The 17,098-nt window shown below is 60.6% G+C and overlaps 1 protein-coding gene across 3 annotated transcripts in view; it reads left to right on the top strand.

The window, feature by feature from the left end:
• Positions 1-17,098, top strand: part of PEPD (peptidase D) — a 105,478-nt gene that overhangs the window by 7,820 nt on the left and 80,560 nt on the right. For 2 of the 3 annotated variants that reach the window (XM_069458223.1, XM_069458222.1), the window contains exons 2-6: positions 367-550; positions 1,668-1,795; positions 8,909-8,972; positions 14,745-14,792; positions 16,148-16,209. In XM_069458223.1, coding sequence (XP_069314324.1) covers positions 367-550; positions 1,668-1,795; positions 8,909-8,972; positions 14,745-14,792; positions 16,148-16,209 — 486 coding nt within the window. The remainder of the gene's footprint in view (positions 1-366; positions 551-1,667; positions 1,796-8,908; positions 8,973-14,744; positions 14,793-16,147; positions 16,210-17,098) is intronic. The other variant, XM_069458224.1, reaches the window with a different exon arrangement.

The raw sequence follows: 17,098 nt of genomic DNA, 5'->3' as shown, positions 1-17,098 counted from the left end.
GGGGTAGGTGGCGGATGCTGGGTCCAGAGGCAGGAGCTGTCAGCTCCTTGAGGCGGGAGTTGCGTGTGTTCCCACACCATTGCCAGCGTTCCCTCACGGCCTCACCTGCCCACCAGCGGCCCAGACCCAGCTGTCCCTTCTCCCCACGGGTGGGCCAGGTGCTCAGGGACAGCGGGGGCATGTGTGGCCGGCGAGCACCTGTGGTCCTCAGGAGCCCCAGGGAGGGGCTGTTTCTGGGTCACAGGTTGGGCTTGGGCTTGCCACGTGCTGACGGGGGTCCCCCAGCAGGCTTGGCCCTCCCGTGGGGGACACGCTCGGAGGTGCTGACGGAGGCCCGTGTGGCCGTGTGTGCTCATGTCTTTGCAGACCCTCATTCTGGCTGGGGAACGAGACCCTGAAGGTGCCGCTGGCGCTCTTTGCCCTGAACAGGCAGCGGCTGTGCGAGCGGCTGCGGAAGAGCCCGGCCGTGCAGGCCGGCTCGGTCGTGGTCCTGCAGGGCGGGGAGGACGCGCAGCGCTACTGCACCGACACCGGGATCCTCTTCCGCCAGGTGAGCCTGGCCCTGGCCGCAGCCTCTAGTGTGCAGCAGGCCCCCGCGGTTGGCGTTAGAAACCCATCATCTGACGACAAGCCTAGTGTCCTTTCCTCTCCCCTGCCACGCCCGGAGCTGGGGCCTGACCACGGTGCGGACTGCAGACCCCCCTGCGGGCAGGCAGGCTGGGGACGCGGCCATCCGGCGTCTAGGTCAGCGGGAGACGGGAAGGCCAGGGGAGCTGCGCGTGGAGGGGAGGTGTCTCGGCGTCGCCTTGCCAGGTCTGCCCCGGCGGGCACAGACGGGCTGCGGAATGTTTTTTACTGAAAGCACCTCCTGCCTGTGGGTCCCGTCCCCTGCCCTGTGGTTCTCGCAGCCGCAAGCCTGCAGTCCCTGGCTGCCAGAGACGTGGGGGTCTAAATAAGTCCCTTCTGACTAGTCCTGATGCTTCTTGAGGTTTAAATATTCTGTGGTTTAAAAACCGATTTCCTAAATTCAGCTGTTGGCTCCCTTACTGATGTTATGCACGGCTAATTTTAGCAGAGATCCTCCTCCACTTCATACCTTCATGACGTTATTTTAGCTCAGTGTTTATTGCTAAACACCGAAGTCATCAGCTGCCCCGGGGGTGGGAGAGGGAAGTAAGATGTCCCACGTGGAGGAATCCATTTCGGTGCAGATATCCGGCCTGGGCGTCGGAATTCAGGGGGTGTCCCGCCTGCCTGCGGGCGACGGAGAGGCGTGGGGCAGGGCCGAATTGGGCCCGTGGTGCTGCTGGGTCGCCGGGTGCCCTTTCGGGGGGGGGGGGGCTGGGGCGTGGCCAGCGAGGTGGGGACGTGGGAGGGCTGGGGCGCCTGTGTGAAACCCCCATCATCAGAGAGAACTCAAAGCACGGTCAGAGGAGCCCGCAGGCCTCGCCCTGCCAGACCACGGGGGGGATGGGAGGGGTGGCCTCAGCGGGAGTGGGGAGCAGGTGCTGAGGGGAAAGGGCTGTGGGGGCCTGGGGTGAGTTTCCAAGAGAAGGTGGCCCAAGACGGCCCTCCGGGTGCCAGGGAGCGGGTGCCCGGTGTGCCGCCTGCCTCCCTCCCGGTGCCTTGCGTTCGCCTGGGTAACGAGGGCCCTCGTTCCGCTGCAGGAGTCCTTCTTCCACTGGGCATTCGGTGTCACCGAGCCAGACTGCTACGGCGCCATCAGCGTTGACACCGGGAAGTCAACCTTGTTCGTGCCCAGGCTTCCTGCCAGCCACGCCACGTGGATGGGAAAGTAAGGAGCAGTCGGGGACGAGTCTGTGGCTTGCCACGGGCTGGGGGGGGCAGGGCGGGGGCAACACAGGGCTGGGCCCGTGGGTGACAAGGAGGGGAGGAATGGCAGGGGTGGGGGACAGTGGTCCCAGCGCCTCTGACAGCTGGCTCTGTGCCAGCACCCTGCACCCCGGGCTGGGGAGGTGTCAGAGCTGGAGCTACAGACTGGTGGGCCTTGTTTGGAGGTGTGGTTTGTTCCTCTGCAAATTCTGGGTTCCAGGCTTTGTTAAAACGCCGGTGGCTTTGGCCCCAGTGGGCCCTCGCTCCCGCATGGCATCGGGGGGTGTGGTGTGAGCCTGCGCGTGCCTGTGTGTGGTGGGTCCGGGTCGGGTCGGGTGGCCCCTCGCTGATGTGCAGGGGCATTATTTGCTGCCTGCCTCTCCACGCAGGTGCCGCTCTCCGCCAGCTCCTGCATGTGGCGGGTGGGGCCCTGGCAGCCGAGTGCCCTCCCCACCCTCTGTGGCACCTCCTGCTCCAGGGGTCCCCCCGGGAGCCGTTTCCTCCTCTCAGAGGTGCAGGGGCAGAAGCTGTACTTAACCAGGGAGGTTTTAGGTGATCAGAGGATCCCGCTAAATGCTGGTACCTTCCAGCGCGTCATTTCTGCCGGGAGAGTAATTATTCCAGCTAATGTGTAAATTGCAGCCTTCGCTGCCTGGTGCCCCTGCACGCTCATTACCTGGTGGGCTGGCGGGTCTGTGGCTGCTCTGAGTGACAGGGCACCTGCTGCTGCGGGGACTGGGCTCTGCACAGGGGGCCAGGGCCATAGCAGGGCCTCCCCAGACGCACTCTGCTTCAGGCACCAGCCCCCCGCGTCCCCGGCCCTTCAGTGCAAGCCCCACACCTCCTTTGTTGGCCCTGGGCGGTACCACTTCTGCTGTCTGGGGCCAGAGGTTCAGGTTCGCAAATTGCTGACCGTTCTGCTCCGAGGCCGCTTGGCGGGATCCCAGCTTGGCCCTGGGCCTCCGCCTTGCCGTGAAGACTTGGCTCTGAGCAGAGCTGGCAACAGAGGCGACGAGGGCTCTTTCTCCTAGAGGGTGGATTCCTGGCTTGGCCCTTGGGAGGAAGGATGGAGAATGGACACCCCCGATCCAGCTAGCCTTGGGGTGCGTGGCTGGGCTACCCCTGGGAGGCCCTCACCTGGCTCCGTCTTCCCATCCTGTCATGATCTCTGTTGTCGACCTTTTCCCCATTCTTGGCTGAATCCTTACAGCCGCCCTGTTGCGAAAGAGGAAACAGCTCACGTGCTGGTGTGACCCGTGCAGGCCTGGTGGCCCCGTCTGGTTGGAGCTGCCGGCTCAGCCTCGCCACAGAGGTCGTGGGGCTTGAGAGTGGGTCTGTCGCTGTTGGGGCTGTGATTCCTTTCCTGGGGGGCAGTGGTGCTGCTGCTCGCAGGGCACCCCCAGGCCGTGAGTACTGTGGTTGTTCCCTGTGGGGACAGTCACATCTGTGACACTGACACGAGGCAGTGACCATGCCAGGAGGCGGATTGTACTGTCCAGACGTGGCCACAGCAATGTTTCTGGCCATTCGCTGGCAGTAGGTGGACTCTTTCCCTCCTGCCCGACCCCACCGGACCTCACGGCCTCCTGTGTGCACAGATGCGGCAACGTCGCCGTGTGACTTCCCAGGCCAGGCTGGAAACCGCACCGTAGCTTCCGCCTGGTTCTCTCTGGGGTGGTCGCCCTGGGCACCCAGACTCACCCGTGCGGAGGGACCGAGCGCTCGTGCAAATGAGTCTCCAGGGAATTCCGAGCCCCAGCCTGCGACCTGCTGACGTCCTAGACATCTCGGGGCAGGGATTAGCCATCCTGTTTGGCTTTGTCCGAATTCCCAGCCGTGACAGTCCATGAACAATGACAAATGGCTTTTCACTCCACTGAGTGTCGGAGTAGGTGTCACCCACCCCTGGTAGCTAGAACGACCCTGACGAAGGGTCTAGATCTGGTCTCCACAAGAGGATTCTCCCAGCAGCCTTTCTCCACCTGAGGTGATCACAGGAGCAGAGTTGTGGCCTCAGCTCTTCCTGCGAGTGGCACGTCTTGGGAGGAGCTGGGGCCCCTGTGCCGAGTGGCCCTAGGCTCTGCGTAGCACCTGCAATTCTGACCTGTTTGCCGTCTCAGCCTCCCTGGGGCCCTGTGCCCAGCTCAGAGCCCACCGACACGTCCCACCGCCCAGAGAGCCAGCGCTGCAGATGGGACAGATGCCTCCCTCTGTGCCACGTGGGGCTGGGCAGTGATGGAGGAAGGCAGCTTCAGGCAGGGTCTGATCAGGGCCCCACCTGGAATTTCTGTGCTGGGAGAGGGAGGGGCTCTGAGTGCATCTCCTGTCAGTTTGCTGCTTTCTATGAAGAGCTGACTCTCGCAAGAAGTCTGGGGCTGCCCGTCCGTGGGTTGACGGTGGACATCCTTTGGGGCTGGGAGGAGGGGACTGGTCTTGCCTCGGGGACTCCACTGTCTGGTGCAAAACCTGAGCAGATCTCACCACGTCTCCCCACACCCACCATCTGGGGAGCCAAATGGCACTTGACTTGCTGGTTTAAAACCCAGGAGCTGATTGGGCAGGGAACAGCTGTTAGCGGTTGGCTTTTCTGGGGCGTAATCGTCAGTAATGCAGGAGTAATGTGCTGGGCCTTGGCCACAGCTGGGTTTCAGAGTGGCTGCTAAGAGTTCTTTAGTCTCTCCCCGCTCTGCCGGGCCAGCTGTTTGGTGCAGCACACAGGCTCGGGTGACCTTGAGGGTGCAAACGTGTCTGCGGGTTGGTCTCCCTGGTGGAGAAGGCTCGGCGTGCACACTGGGCAGTCAGACCGAGCAGCCTTGGTCCCGGGGGGATTCTGGCCCCACAGCTGAGAACCGGGTCCTTGGGTCCTGCAGACCTGGTCCCCCTGCTGTGGCCACCCACAGCAGGCCTCTCCCTCCTCTGCCCTGGGGTGAGTCCCCATGTCCCGTGCCTTCGGGAGAAAAGGCACAGCTGTAACAGGGCGGTGGTGAAGGTGCCGCTTGTTTGGAGCTGGACCTGGGGAGCGGCCAGATCTGATGGCCTGTGGCTGCGTCCAGACACTCCCGGAATCAATAGGGCGCCAGGAGTGAGGCTGATGGGATTACCTGGCCTTTGCAATCAAAGCCCACCAGACTGAACATTTGACCTTCAGCTCCTCAGCTTCCTTTTGAGTCTCTATCTGATGGCTTTTGAAAATCCGTCTGGCAGATACTACAGTCCAGGGTTGCCCAGGGAGACAACACGCCATCTGCGGGCCCTGCCACTTCCTGTGTAAATGGTTTGTCCTGGCAGCGTGGCAGACCCCGAGGGGCCGTGGGCAGCCTGGTGCCGGCCTGTTCCTCACCCAGGCCCTGTTTGGGACAGGTGGGTGGTAGCTGCTGATTCACTTTAATTTGGAGTCTTTGCTCACAAAAACGTGGTGCTTTTTGCCGGGAGAGTGTTTCCCGTCATTTCCTAGCGGAATGTGGCCCAGCTGATGGCAGCCGTGGCTGCGGTGGGTCTGGGGGTCCTCTGAGAAGGCAAGAGTTTGAGTCAGTGCCCCAAAGAGCCACAGAGCCCAGAGAGGGGGGACCCTCCCAGAACCTTTGCAGCTGGGCCGTGTTCTGTCCCTATCCCTGGCGGAACTCCGGGGTGGAAGGTGACAGTGTGTGGGGCCTGGGGTCTGTGCCGAGGCCATGCTCGTGCTGGGGGCCTGTGTGGGCCTCAGGCTGCCCAGGGAGTGGAGAGAGTGGGTTTCTCCGGGGACCTGCCTGCTGCTCCTTCTGGTATGAATGGATGTATGGTGTGTGGGTGTGGGTGTGGGGGGTTGTCTGTGGTGTGTGTGGAGTGTGTGGGGCGTATACGGTGTTTGTGGTGTGATGTGTATTTGGGGTGTATGTGATTGAGTGTGGCTTTTCATGGCCCTGCCCCCACCCCGTGCACAAATCTTGTGTCATGAGGACCCATCCCGGCTCCCTCTTTGGTCAGGGAGGGTGTGGGGGTCCTCTTTGAGTTCTTTTGGCTCCTGTCCCGGGCAGTTTGGGGGTGTCCAATCCCGGGCAGCCCCAGGCCTGGCTGGTGTTTGCCGGAGTCCAGTGGGCCCGTCTCTGTCTGCCGTTGCTGGGCGGCGCCCTCCCGTCTGCGGGCCTCTCCGAGGGGAGGCCACCTCAGGCGCCAGCGCCCTGCTCGCAGGAGTGGTCTCTGGGAGCAGCGGCGTGCGCCGCTGTGGAGAGGTCTGCTTTTCTCCTTGACAACCTAATAAAACCTTGAAACGGCTGCCGACTCGCACCGCGGAGCGAGTGCCGCTGCTGTGGGCAGTGAGCAGAGGGAGAGTGGGGCGGGGGCGTTGTTGGCAGCCCCGGCTGCGGGAAATTGATGGTGACTGCTGTAATTTGGCCCTATTACTTATTCATTAACCGCGTGCAGGTGGTCAGCCAGCCGGCAAGACCTGCGCTTTGAAATTTCATTTTCTAGAGGGCTCCCGTGTCTGCACCGTGAGGCATTAATTTACCGTTTCCTTCCCACTGAGGCCCCCGACGGGGTGTTGGCGGTCACTGCAGGGTGAGCGGGCGTCAGCTCTGACCCTAGGCTCTTGGAAAAGCCACCTCTCACTCGTGCCAGCGCCCAGCTGCTGGCAGAGCGGGCCTGCTCAGGCCAGAGTCCCAGGGCGCTGACTGCTCTGGAGGACAAGGGCCCCTTTGAGTGGGAAGAGTTCTCTGTCCTGCCAGACCGTCCTTACACTTGAAGGGAGAGTGTCTGGGAGTGGCATCAGCCTCCCTGCTGACCCACCCTCTCCGGTCTGGTGGTTTCTATTCGGATCTCCCATCTGGTGGGGCCAGGCGTGAGCCACCCTCTCTCACCGCCCTAGGGGACAGGTGGCGGGCCCTCTGAGTGGCGACCTTCGGACCCAGCCAGCCTGGTCCTCAGCGGCTCCCGAGCTGCCGGGGACCTCTCCAGCCCCCTTTGCAGGGAGTACGTAGAGATGCCACTTCTTTTCCCGTCAACCCTGCTATGTGGCTGCCGAGCCTTCGGTGGCTGGTTTGACGTGGCAGTCTGGCATGCATATCCCTTAGGGTAACATTTAAATGATTTTTACTATAATTAGCTCCAAAACATGGAAAATAAGTACCACCCAAACTTAATTATCTCTGCCCTTTGAAAAGGAATGAGCTGCACAGTACCAGGAAAGGTGCGTCCAGGTTTTATCCGTCAAACAGTTCTTCCTGTTGGGAACCAGGCCTGTGGCTAGGGAGGCATTTTTGGCAGGAAGGGCAGGAACATGTTTCCCGGTGGCTTCCCTCTGCCAGACAGTCGGGGTGAGCTGGGAGGTTTCGGGGGCCCCCGTGGGAGTGGCGGTGAGGTCAGGTGGCCACACTGGTGGCTGAGATGCCCTTCTGTAGGGAGGCCTGGACACGGCTCGAAAGCAGGTCCTTTGTGCTTCTCTGGTCTGCTGGAAGTTTGCTTTTTGTGCCTGTCACTGCTGGAGATGATGAAGTGACTTGGGCCAGAGGCAGGGTTGGGGACTGGCTGCGGATGCGGGGCCTTGTCGTGGAGCTGGGGCAGTCAGAGTAGATGTGATGATGCCAGTGACTCATTTCGCTGGTGGCCCTGTCTCTTGCTTTTCTGGCAGGTGCTTTTGTGCCCACCTGCAGGGTCACCTTGGTGCTGAGAGTGTCGTCGCTCGGTAGCAAAGGGCCTGCAAGGCCCCCTCGGGCTGGCTGCACAGCAAGTAAGCCCCGAGTCTGGGGACTGCACAGGCCGGGCAGGTGCTTGTCACCAGTTCCTGCCCGTGGCTGCTTGTGGCCCTGCTAATGGAGGTGTCAGACCTTGGCCATTTAGCTTTTGAGTCCTGCCTCAAACCTGGAAGCTGATGTGACTGAATTGTGCAGATTTAATTAACGGCAGGAGCCTGATACTCAGTGATCATTTCAGAGAAGCCGAAAGGGAGAAACAAAAGGGCGTCTGCTTGCCCTGAGCAGCCGGTCGTAGTGAGACGGAGTCTCCCGGCCAAGGTGGGTTCCTGTCGGCGCCTGCTCGCGCGTGTGGCTGTGAGCTCCCTGCTGCTGGTCCTGCAGCCCTCCCGTCCGTCCCGAGGTCCGAGCTTGCTGGCTTGGGTGGAGGGGAAGTGGCGGAGGGCTCAGGGCGTGGGGTGGGGGTCCGTTTCCTGGGCAGCGATGCTGGTCCTCGATGTCTCCGAGGCCCAGAGCGGCGCTCAGCATGCCAGCGCAGGACTCGCTTTCCAAGGGCGTCGTCTCTGGGTCCCATAGTTCTCTCCCTCCCCTCTGGGGATCCCCGGTGCGTTGTCCTCAGCACCCTCCACGCTCTCCTGTCATCGGCTCACCCCGAAGACCGCCTGCTGTTCCTTGTCCAGGGCTCGTTTGGGCACCAGCACCGGCGCCTGTGATGCCGTGAGGTCACAGGCGGTTTGGGGTGGGCAGGGTGGGGTGAGCCCTGGGACTACGTGGCGCTCAGGTGTGGGATGGTGCGCATGTCACTGGACGTGGCTCTGGAGCTCTCCCTGTGTCATTCATGTTCCTCCTCACGTGTGTTCTGCCACCAGCAATGACACTGACTCATCTCCAACCAAGAGCTGGGGGTGGCAGCTCTCTGGACCCAGAGCACAAGTCGCTGTGACCCAAGGGCCACTAGGAGGTGGGCAAGGGCTGCCCAGCCCCGTCCACTCTGTCTTGTCCCCACTAATTTTTCAGGGGTGATGAGTAAGCTTGGATTTTTCTCATCGCATAGAGTCATGCTGGTGCTGACGTCTTTAAAATGTTCATGTTTTAGCTCTCCATCACGGTCTGGAGACCACCAGAGGCAGCTTGTTTTCTGCCCCAAAGGGTGGGAGCACTGGCTGGCCTTCCCACGCGCTCTCTATGACAGTGACGGGGAGTGACCAGGGGTGTCTGCGGCTGCTTGCAGGGGCTAAAGGTCCTGGGTCACCAGGAATGGGGCCAGCTTGGGGCGGGGGTGGAGCCGGGTGCTGGCCGTGACGGGGACGGGCCCCAGGCGTCACTGCCTGGGCTTGGCGGGCAGGGTGATGGCCGAGCTGAGCCGCTGCCCAGGCCTGACCTCGGCGCTCCCTGTGCTTCCCTTCGAGGATCCACTCCAAGGAGCACTTCCAGCAGAAGTACGCCGTGGACGACGTCGAGTACACCGACGAGGTGAGTGGCTGACCCGCCGCGCTCGGCAGCTCCAGGCTTCTAGAAGCTCTTCTGCTGCTGCGTCCCCTCCCCTCCCACTGCCGCGGCCTGGCTGGACACCAGGACGCCACCGACTCGTTTGGAAAGAGCAAGTAGGAAACAGACCCCTCACATGTCTCTGAGGAAGCCATTTCTTGCCTGGGCAGTGCCCCCGACTCAGTGCGGAAGTGCCTGGTCGCTTGGGTTGTGGCCACTGGATGCACAAGCGAGGCCGTCTCTGAGATGCGTCCTGCCTGCAGTGCTGGCACGTCTGAGCTACGTCAGACCCGGACCCTTGTGTGGGCTCGGCCTGGGCCTTACCATGCTGGGAGGCCCCTCCCACGGGCCCTGGCCGCAGGTGCTGCTGCCACAAAAGCCCTGGGCTGCGGGAGGCTCGTGCATGGGGTGGAGCTGGCGGTCCCTTGGTTTTAATCCACTTCCCAGCGTGGTTTTCCAGTGCGCGTTGCATGGCCTGCATAAGTGTGTGACTGTCCCCTTGGGGTCTTTGAATCTGTCCTGAGTTCAGGCAGAAGGGGTTGGCCCTGACTTCCTCTGCTGACAGGGCCAGGCCGAGGCAGAGGTGAGAGCGCAGCTAGGAGCCCCCGTGGTGTGACAAGTGACCAAGGCCCGACACTGCACCCACTGCCTGGCACACAGGAGGCCTCTCTGCTCCATCCCTGGGCACTGTCACAACCCCGTGGTCTGTGCAGGTCCGTGCTGGGTGGAATGGAAACACCCGGAAGTCAGTGCCTGCCGCTCGGGGTCCAGCCCCGACCTGGCAGATCAGCTGGGTGGGGCCCTCCCCACTTCCCCTGGTCAGGACACAGCCAGGTTGGGGCGTGACAGCACTGGGCAAGAGGCAGGTTCCTAGGGAGCCCAGCCGGACAACCAGCGCTGGGAGGAACCGGTCTGTGTCCGCCTGCTGTGGGACAGCCAGCTCACCTTGGCCCCGAGCGGACCTGCCTCAGTACCACGCTGTATGCAGGCCCAGCCCTGCCTCTGGTTCTGCTGTTCCCACTTCTCAGACTCTGTGCCCTGCCCATCCCTCAGGGGCTTGCACCGGCCCCCTGCAACCCCGCCCACTCTGGTCTACACTGGCGCCCTGCCCGAACTCCCTGGACAGGTTGCAGATGCTGACCGTGTTCTGATCTGCACCTGCCTTTAACGTCTTGTATTTGTGTCGAAGGCCCAGTTCTTTCCCCCGAGACATTCCTCTTGCAGTCCCTCCCTGGCTGGTCCCAGGGACACGTGGGCAGCAGAGGCGGTTGAGACCCAGGGCTAAAGTCAGCCGGGGCACGGTCTAGCGTAGGAGGTAACCGCATGGGTGAACAGTCGCTGTAGGGTCCTGGTGCCTGGTCAGGGCTCCCCAGAGGCCCTCCGTGAAGGAGCCACCACTCACATCCACGGGGCCACCGGGGCCTGTTTCTGTAGCACCTTCTGCCTGGCTGGACCGTGGAGAGAAAGGGGGCTTTTGATGAATCTTGTTGTCATGTGATTTCGATACCAAGCTTTTGGGGGTGACTCAGCATCTCCTATGCTGATCGCTTTGGGTGTAGCATCTGAAACAGACTGAGCATTCATGTGCATCCCCTACCAAGGTCATTGCCACGTACCCTGTATGTCTCAGTGCCAGAGAGGGAGGGGCCTGCTCGCCCTTCATCTCACTTTGTTCCTGGCCCTCCCCTTCGGCAGGAGCGTCCCCCACTCCCGTGAATTGCGTTCATGTTATTGCCCTTTGTCTCCTTGGTGTGAGACCTGGAGGGTGCAGCCTGGGTGGGTCCCGGGGACCCAGAGGATGGGCACCCACCTCCGCCCAGGACTTGGTTGCTCACTCGGAGCCGTCCCTGTGCCGTGGCCTCCTCAGCCACTGTCTGACGTTTTTGTTTTTGTAACTGGGGGAAAGTTCAACTCCCTTTACACTGGGATTTCTGGGGAAGAGAAAGGAGAACTGGTCTCCAAACGCAGTAAAACAGAGGACGTCGTGGGTGTCAGAGCAAGGAAGTCCTCGATGGTGGTGTAGAATGACAGCCACACAGACCAGCTCATTCTTAGTCTGTGTTGGTAGAATTGGATCTTAACCGAAGGCGTCAATAGAGTTCAAAGGGCAGAGTCTCTTTAGGGTTCAGGACATTCTGCAGCGCCACCGCCATCATCATGTTTGGTCAGTTTGGTTGTTGCTGTGCTGTTTTCATCAGAAGTGAGGGCTCATGGTGACAGTGGGACAGGAGCTCAGTCTGGGGTGGCACCTGTGGGTTCGCTCGGGTCCCCTTGTCCCTCCTGCCCTGTCCCGTGGTGAGCCACAGCTTCCACGCCATTCACGGATGAGGGGCCTCGCCCAGGGGCCCACAGCTGGAGGTGGTGGCGTTGGGATGTGCCCCCCAGCCCTCACTTGCCTGTCGGAAATGAGGAGCTGCTGCAGACACTTCTGGAAAGGGAGCCTGCCAACCAGTGCGACCTGCTGGACTGAGCCCCCTGGCTGGGAGGTGCTTCCAGGTTGCTGTAGGGACCTGGGGCCGCCTCCATCGTGGGAGGTGACAGGAAGTCCCTTGTACGAGAGAGGGTGCCTCAGGCCAGTTCTATGGTGCCCAGCCCTGTCTTACTTGGGGACAACTTCAGCCATCTGTGACAAATCACAGCAGCTGGCACCTGTCTCCTCTGAAAGAAGGCAGGAACCCCCTCCCCATAGCCTGTCACTTGATACCGCAGGTGACGTGCAGGTGCCTGATGCAGCAGGCCCGGCTAGCCCCAGCTTCACCCCCCCCCCGCGGACGATCTGAGTTCCGTTACTGAGAAGGTGGTTCCCCTGAGAAGGGGCACTCAGGGGACCCTCAAGGGTGCTTTGAGGCACTGCTGCTGAGGCCCAGCGCGGCGAGGCTTCAGGGAATGAGGTGTCAACAAGGGACAGCTGCGCCGCGGGACTGCTGGCCCGGAACTGCTGGAATTCCGCCTTGTTCAGGAGCAGCTGGTGTGATGTGTTTCCTGATGTTTACATTTTAGAGACAAATTCAAAATTTTAAAAGCATTGCAGGCCAGCGGTTGCTGTGCTGTTGGAGGGGACTGCCACAAAAGACAGTTTATTTTCAAGAGCTTTGGTGTTTGCAGGGTGAAGCGCAGCTCTCGGGAGCCGTGCAGCTTTCTCAGTGTTGGTGACGGTGTGTCCAGCCCTTTGTCAGGATCGTGAAGGTGGCCCTGGGACCTGGTCCGGGCCCTGGTTAGGGGAGCATGGGAGGTGTCCATGGGAGGCCTCTGACTGTCCCCGGGGGAGGAGCCCCATCAGGGGCTCTGAGGAATTCTGTGTGTGCCCATCCTCCTCGACCTGCCAGAGAGGCCGGGCTGCCCAACAAATTGATGCTGGCCGTGGCACGAAGTGAGGCAGGGCCATTTAGCAGCACAGGTTTGCGAGAGCTCCCTAGTGGCCACCACTCCGTGGAAACAAGGCCCCGAGTTGACAGAGCCATGCTGTTCTGTGTGCCGGGGCTGCATTTGGAGCCAGCGAGACACAGCACTTCGTGTTCCCTTAATATCCGAGGCGCGGAACCCAGGCGTGCTGATGAGAGTGCAGCTCTAATGGGTCTCCGTGGGGAAGGGCAGATGCAGCTGCCAAACCGGGAGAGGCTTTGCAGCCTCAGAAGTAACCAGGGCCTACTCCAGCAGTTGTGATCAATAGAAGATGCTGCCCTGCCAGGACCAGCGGATGCAGCCTGCTGTCCGCGTCGGGCCTCGGTCCATCTGGGCACCGGGCAGCTCGGAGACGGCTGCGTTCTCCGTGATTCCTAACCGGCATGTCCCGAGAGTCATTACAGGGAGAAAAACCATCAGCCATTTGTTGTCCTGCGCCTCCCTCCCAAGGACAATAGCGGATACAATCCCCAAGTGCCTCCGCTCTCTGCTCTCGCTGCCGTAATTGATGGAATCGTTCCATGCTGATGAACGTGGCCCCTTCACGGCAACATGGCAACGCGCCCAGGGCCCAGCACTCGCCACTCTGTTCCTCTTAATGAGCCACCCCTCCTCCAGGAGGGCTGAGAGTGGGAGGGACTCGGCCAGGCCTTGCCCTTGGGAGACAGAGGCGGGGCCGCTGTCATGCTCAGGGCAGTTCCTGAGTAAGCGAGGTGCCTGTCTGCAGGGTCACCTGGTCCTGCACATCACAAACCTCGAGAAAAGTATGTGGCATTGACTCACCAGTTTAACTGGGTCAAATCTGATTTTTTTTTTAAAGAGAATATATTTTTTATGCAATTTCATTTTAAGGAAATAAAGCCTTATGTATAAGGATGTTCGTCACAGCATTATTTATGCCAATCAGAAGTGATTGAAGTGTCTGGTGCAGGAATTAACAAATCAATGATGCTATGTCCATTAAGAGAGTATTATGCAGCCGGAGCTTCAGATCTGAGCTTTGCTATTTTATACTGAACTCGGGGCAGGTTCTCCAACCTCAGAGGCTCCTCCCTGGTGAAACCTGCACATTCGTGCACCGTCTTCCGGGGGTGGTTAAATGAGGTGCTGTTGGAAGATAGTCATGGCACAGGCCTTAATCAGCGACTCACTGGATGTTGACAATCCCCAGTGGTAGTGACAATGGCATGTTTGGAGAATATTTAATGACAGGAAGTAAGTGAAGCATGTCATTTCATATGATCCAAATGTCATTACAGATCTTTGTTTTCATGTGCAAAGCTAAGAAGTCTCTGGGGATGGGATCGTACGTGCCTTTTATCTGTTATAATTTTCCGTACATTCCAGGTTTTCTCTGGGAGCATCTCAGTGTTAAAAAAGGTATATGTACATATGTCAGAACTTATCAAAATGTCCACTCGAAATGTGTGGAGGGTGTCAATGATCGCTCAGTCAGGCTATTAAAACAACAGCGCACCCTCCTCACTCCCCCCTGCTTCCAGGGTGTAAAGAGTTTAGGGTGGGGTGTGGGGAGGAGACTGATCTCTGCCCTGGGGGGCTCAGATGCACTGGGGTCTGCAGAAGCCAGGTGCAGGGCAGACCACAGGGAAGGGCTGGGCGAGGAAGATACTGCTCCCAGCAGGGTGGTTGGCACCCTTGGGTGCAGGGGAATGAGGACTGTCCCTGGGGCGTAGAGGTGGGAGTGAACCAGCCTGCCTGGGGGCCGGGGCCTTCGGTCCTGAGTGCGAATTGATGAAGCGGCTAAGATGGAAGAGGGCACTCCAGGCAGCACAAGAGCTTGGGTTTGGGTAGGAAGCAGCTGGCACGAGTGGACCGTGGTGGAGGGTTAGAGAGCGGGTGTGGGGTGGGGGCTGGAGGGAGGCGCTGGGGAAGGCCCCCTCCTCTTGGTCTAGGAGACAATGGGCAGGGGGGAAGGTGTCTGCCCTGGGGACAGGAGGCTGTAGAGCTAGTGCCTGAAGGCTTGCTGGGGACGGGTCTTTGAGGAAGGGTTTGGCAGATGGCAGAGGTGCTGGCCTTGGAGCGTGGGCAGGTCTGGCTGTTTGGAGCCGGGGACCTGTGTGGTGCCTGGAGGCAGGGTGGCATGGCGGGAAGCGAGCCAGGTTTAGGTTTTCCACTTTCTACCCCTCGATAGCTGTGTGGCTTCCAGAAGTCCTCCAGCTGTGCAAGCCTGGGTTTGCTCATCTGCAGGATGAGGCAACGGCAGCGTCGCCTGTTCTGGGCGTCTGCCCTGTGAGTGCTCGCTGTCGCTTAGTGAGTCGTGACGAGGCCAAGTCTCGTCTCCATCAGACTTCTTCGTGGTTGCTCTAAAGAGGGTTTTTCTTTCTGACCTTCCAGATTGCCAGTGTCCTGACGTCACGGCAGCCCTCTGTCCTCCTCACATTGGTAAGTGGCTGGGGTCCCGGGGCCAGGCAGTGTTTGGCATGGGGAGGGGTTTTAGGGAGCCACCTGCCCTTGCAGATGTGGGGACCGCAGGGGAGCATCACGAAGCCGGGAGAAACGGTCATCCCTGGTCAGTAGCAATGCACCTGCTCAGCCCAAATGGCCCAGCCGCGGGTCTCCCTGGGACGTGCTGTGTCCTGCCATGAGGCCGTGGTGGACCAGACACCGCGCCCACTTGGAGGGTGGAAACCGGGCTGGAAGCTGTGTGTTGGGCTGAGCTCCTGGGATTTGTGGACGTGGACTGTCAGGCCACTCCCACCCTGTTTCCTCTGTTAGTACGGTCTGCAACACCCTTGGCGTCTGTCCTCGAGGACGCTGGGCTGTGGACACAGTGATAGGCCAAGGGCCGGGGGTGGGTTGGGGTGCATGGGGGGCTCCTGGCGCCCAGGCTGTGGGATCCCTCAGGAGGAAACGTGCCTTCTTGCCCTTCTGGGACCTTGGGAGTCTCACACACGAAGCGTATCCACGGCCACTTTCTCCAGTGACCCTTCTCTCTTTTGCTAATCGATTCCTGCAGAAATAGTTTCTCTTGGTTATTTCTTTCAGCACTTGGTCTCTTTTTCCCCACTGTGCTGTTTAGATGGCTGAGAAGGAAGGTCACGTTAGATGATTGTGGTCAGAGGTGGTCTAGTGTGTTTTATCTGGGTGTACAATGAGACATCGACCCGAAGTTCTGGGGAAAGAAGTGTGATTTGAAATGCCTGGCCTCTCTGGGGATGGCACGTTTGCTGTGAGTCCCTTGTTTTGTTTCCATCCCTGTCCACTTGGAGTCTCCTTATAATTAGGAAAAGGAGAGGAGTGTGACCCAGTGTCACACCAGTCCTGCCTGCATCGGGTCCTGCCCTCCTTCCTGGAAGGGTGGGTCTGGCAGGACCCCTGGAGCTCATACGGTTAGTGGGGGGTGTGCAGGGGAGAGAAGGATGAGGCCGCCGAGGAGAGCAGGTTTGGAGTGAGGGTGGTCCCGGGTCTGTTCTCGCCTGGCCCCCGCCTGTGCCCGAGCAGCCTGGCTGGCGTCAGCACGGTGCTCTGCCCCACCCGTGGAGTAGGCCTCGTTGTGCCCGTGGGCCAGGTCTGTGGGGCCCACTCCCTGCCTGGCAAGCTGCCGCAGAGGAAGGAGGGCTGGGCGGGTCGCCTGTCAAGGGAAGGCAGGAGCGGGTGGGTTTGCAGGGCCGGGGTCGGGGGAGGGGCTCCCTATTCCAACCTGTCCCAGTCTTGGCTGGAGGAGGCCAGGCCTCCCGTGCAGGCTGTGGGATGCCACACGGCCCCGTGTGACACGTCTGTGTTCTCACTCTCCACAGCGCGGCGTCAACACGGACAGCGGCAGCATCTGCAGGGAGGCCTCCTTCGAGGGCATCAGCAAGTGAGTCCTGGGCCCTGGGGACTCCTCCTCCCCCACCACCTCCCCTCTGCCGGCACGCCGCTCCGGTCTGCCGACGGGACGTGCCATACACAGATAGGAGGACTCTAAAAAGGAGTTCGGGCATTTTGAGGAAATATTTAGAAAAATAATTAAAATAATTTGCCTAAGTTCACCTCCACTTTTACTCAAAGCGCAGCTTCTCTGTTGTGCTCTGTAGTGGAAGTGCTTTGGGAGCCCTGGCTGCACACGGGGACAGGGACCTGCTCCGAGCCCTTGTGGTCTTTGTCCCGCTCACGTCCTTTGCCATGTAGCCTCCTCCCCTTAGTCCCAGCCACTAACCCCTCCCAGCCCAGCTGTCAGCAACTCCTCTGTGTCCCATGCTGCCCCAGTCCCAGGTAGAGCCCCCCTACCTGCCCTCACCCCCCGCTGGGCTCTAGGCTTGGGAGTCAGTTCCCTTTTCTCAGCCTCTCTGGGCAGGACAGGTGTGGGTGTGGGCAAAGCAGCCCTTCCCCCTGCTTGTCACCCTCCCTCCAGGCCCTTGGAGAGTGCTGCCCGCCAGCGTGCGTGTGTCCCCAGGCTGGCTGGTGATGGGCCTGGGCCCCCACTTCTCGAGGCTCTGAGAGTGGACAGTGGGCGGCTCGGGCCGAGCTCCTGTGCCGGATCCCCGGCCCCTCCCCCACCGCATACTCTGCAGCCCTGGCATCCGTCCTCTGTTGTCCTTTGGTGGACCAAGGCGGTGACGGAGGAAGCGCCTTATAATTATGTATGAGCCCGAGCCGCTGGAGTCTGTGTGTGTGTGTGTGTGTGTGTGTGTGTGTGTGATGTAGGGGCGATTAGGGTGGATTACGAGCTCATAAATATGTATCGCTCCCCTTGCTGAGAGTGATGG

The sequence above is a fragment of the Eulemur rufifrons genome, chromosome 24, assembly GCF_041146395.1.
Source record: "Eulemur rufifrons isolate Redbay chromosome 24, OSU_ERuf_1, whole genome shotgun sequence".
In the NCBI taxonomy this organism is placed as follows: Eukaryota; Metazoa; Chordata; class Mammalia; order Primates; family Lemuridae; genus Eulemur; species Eulemur rufifrons.
This window is presented reverse-complemented; position numbering and strand designations above follow the sequence as displayed.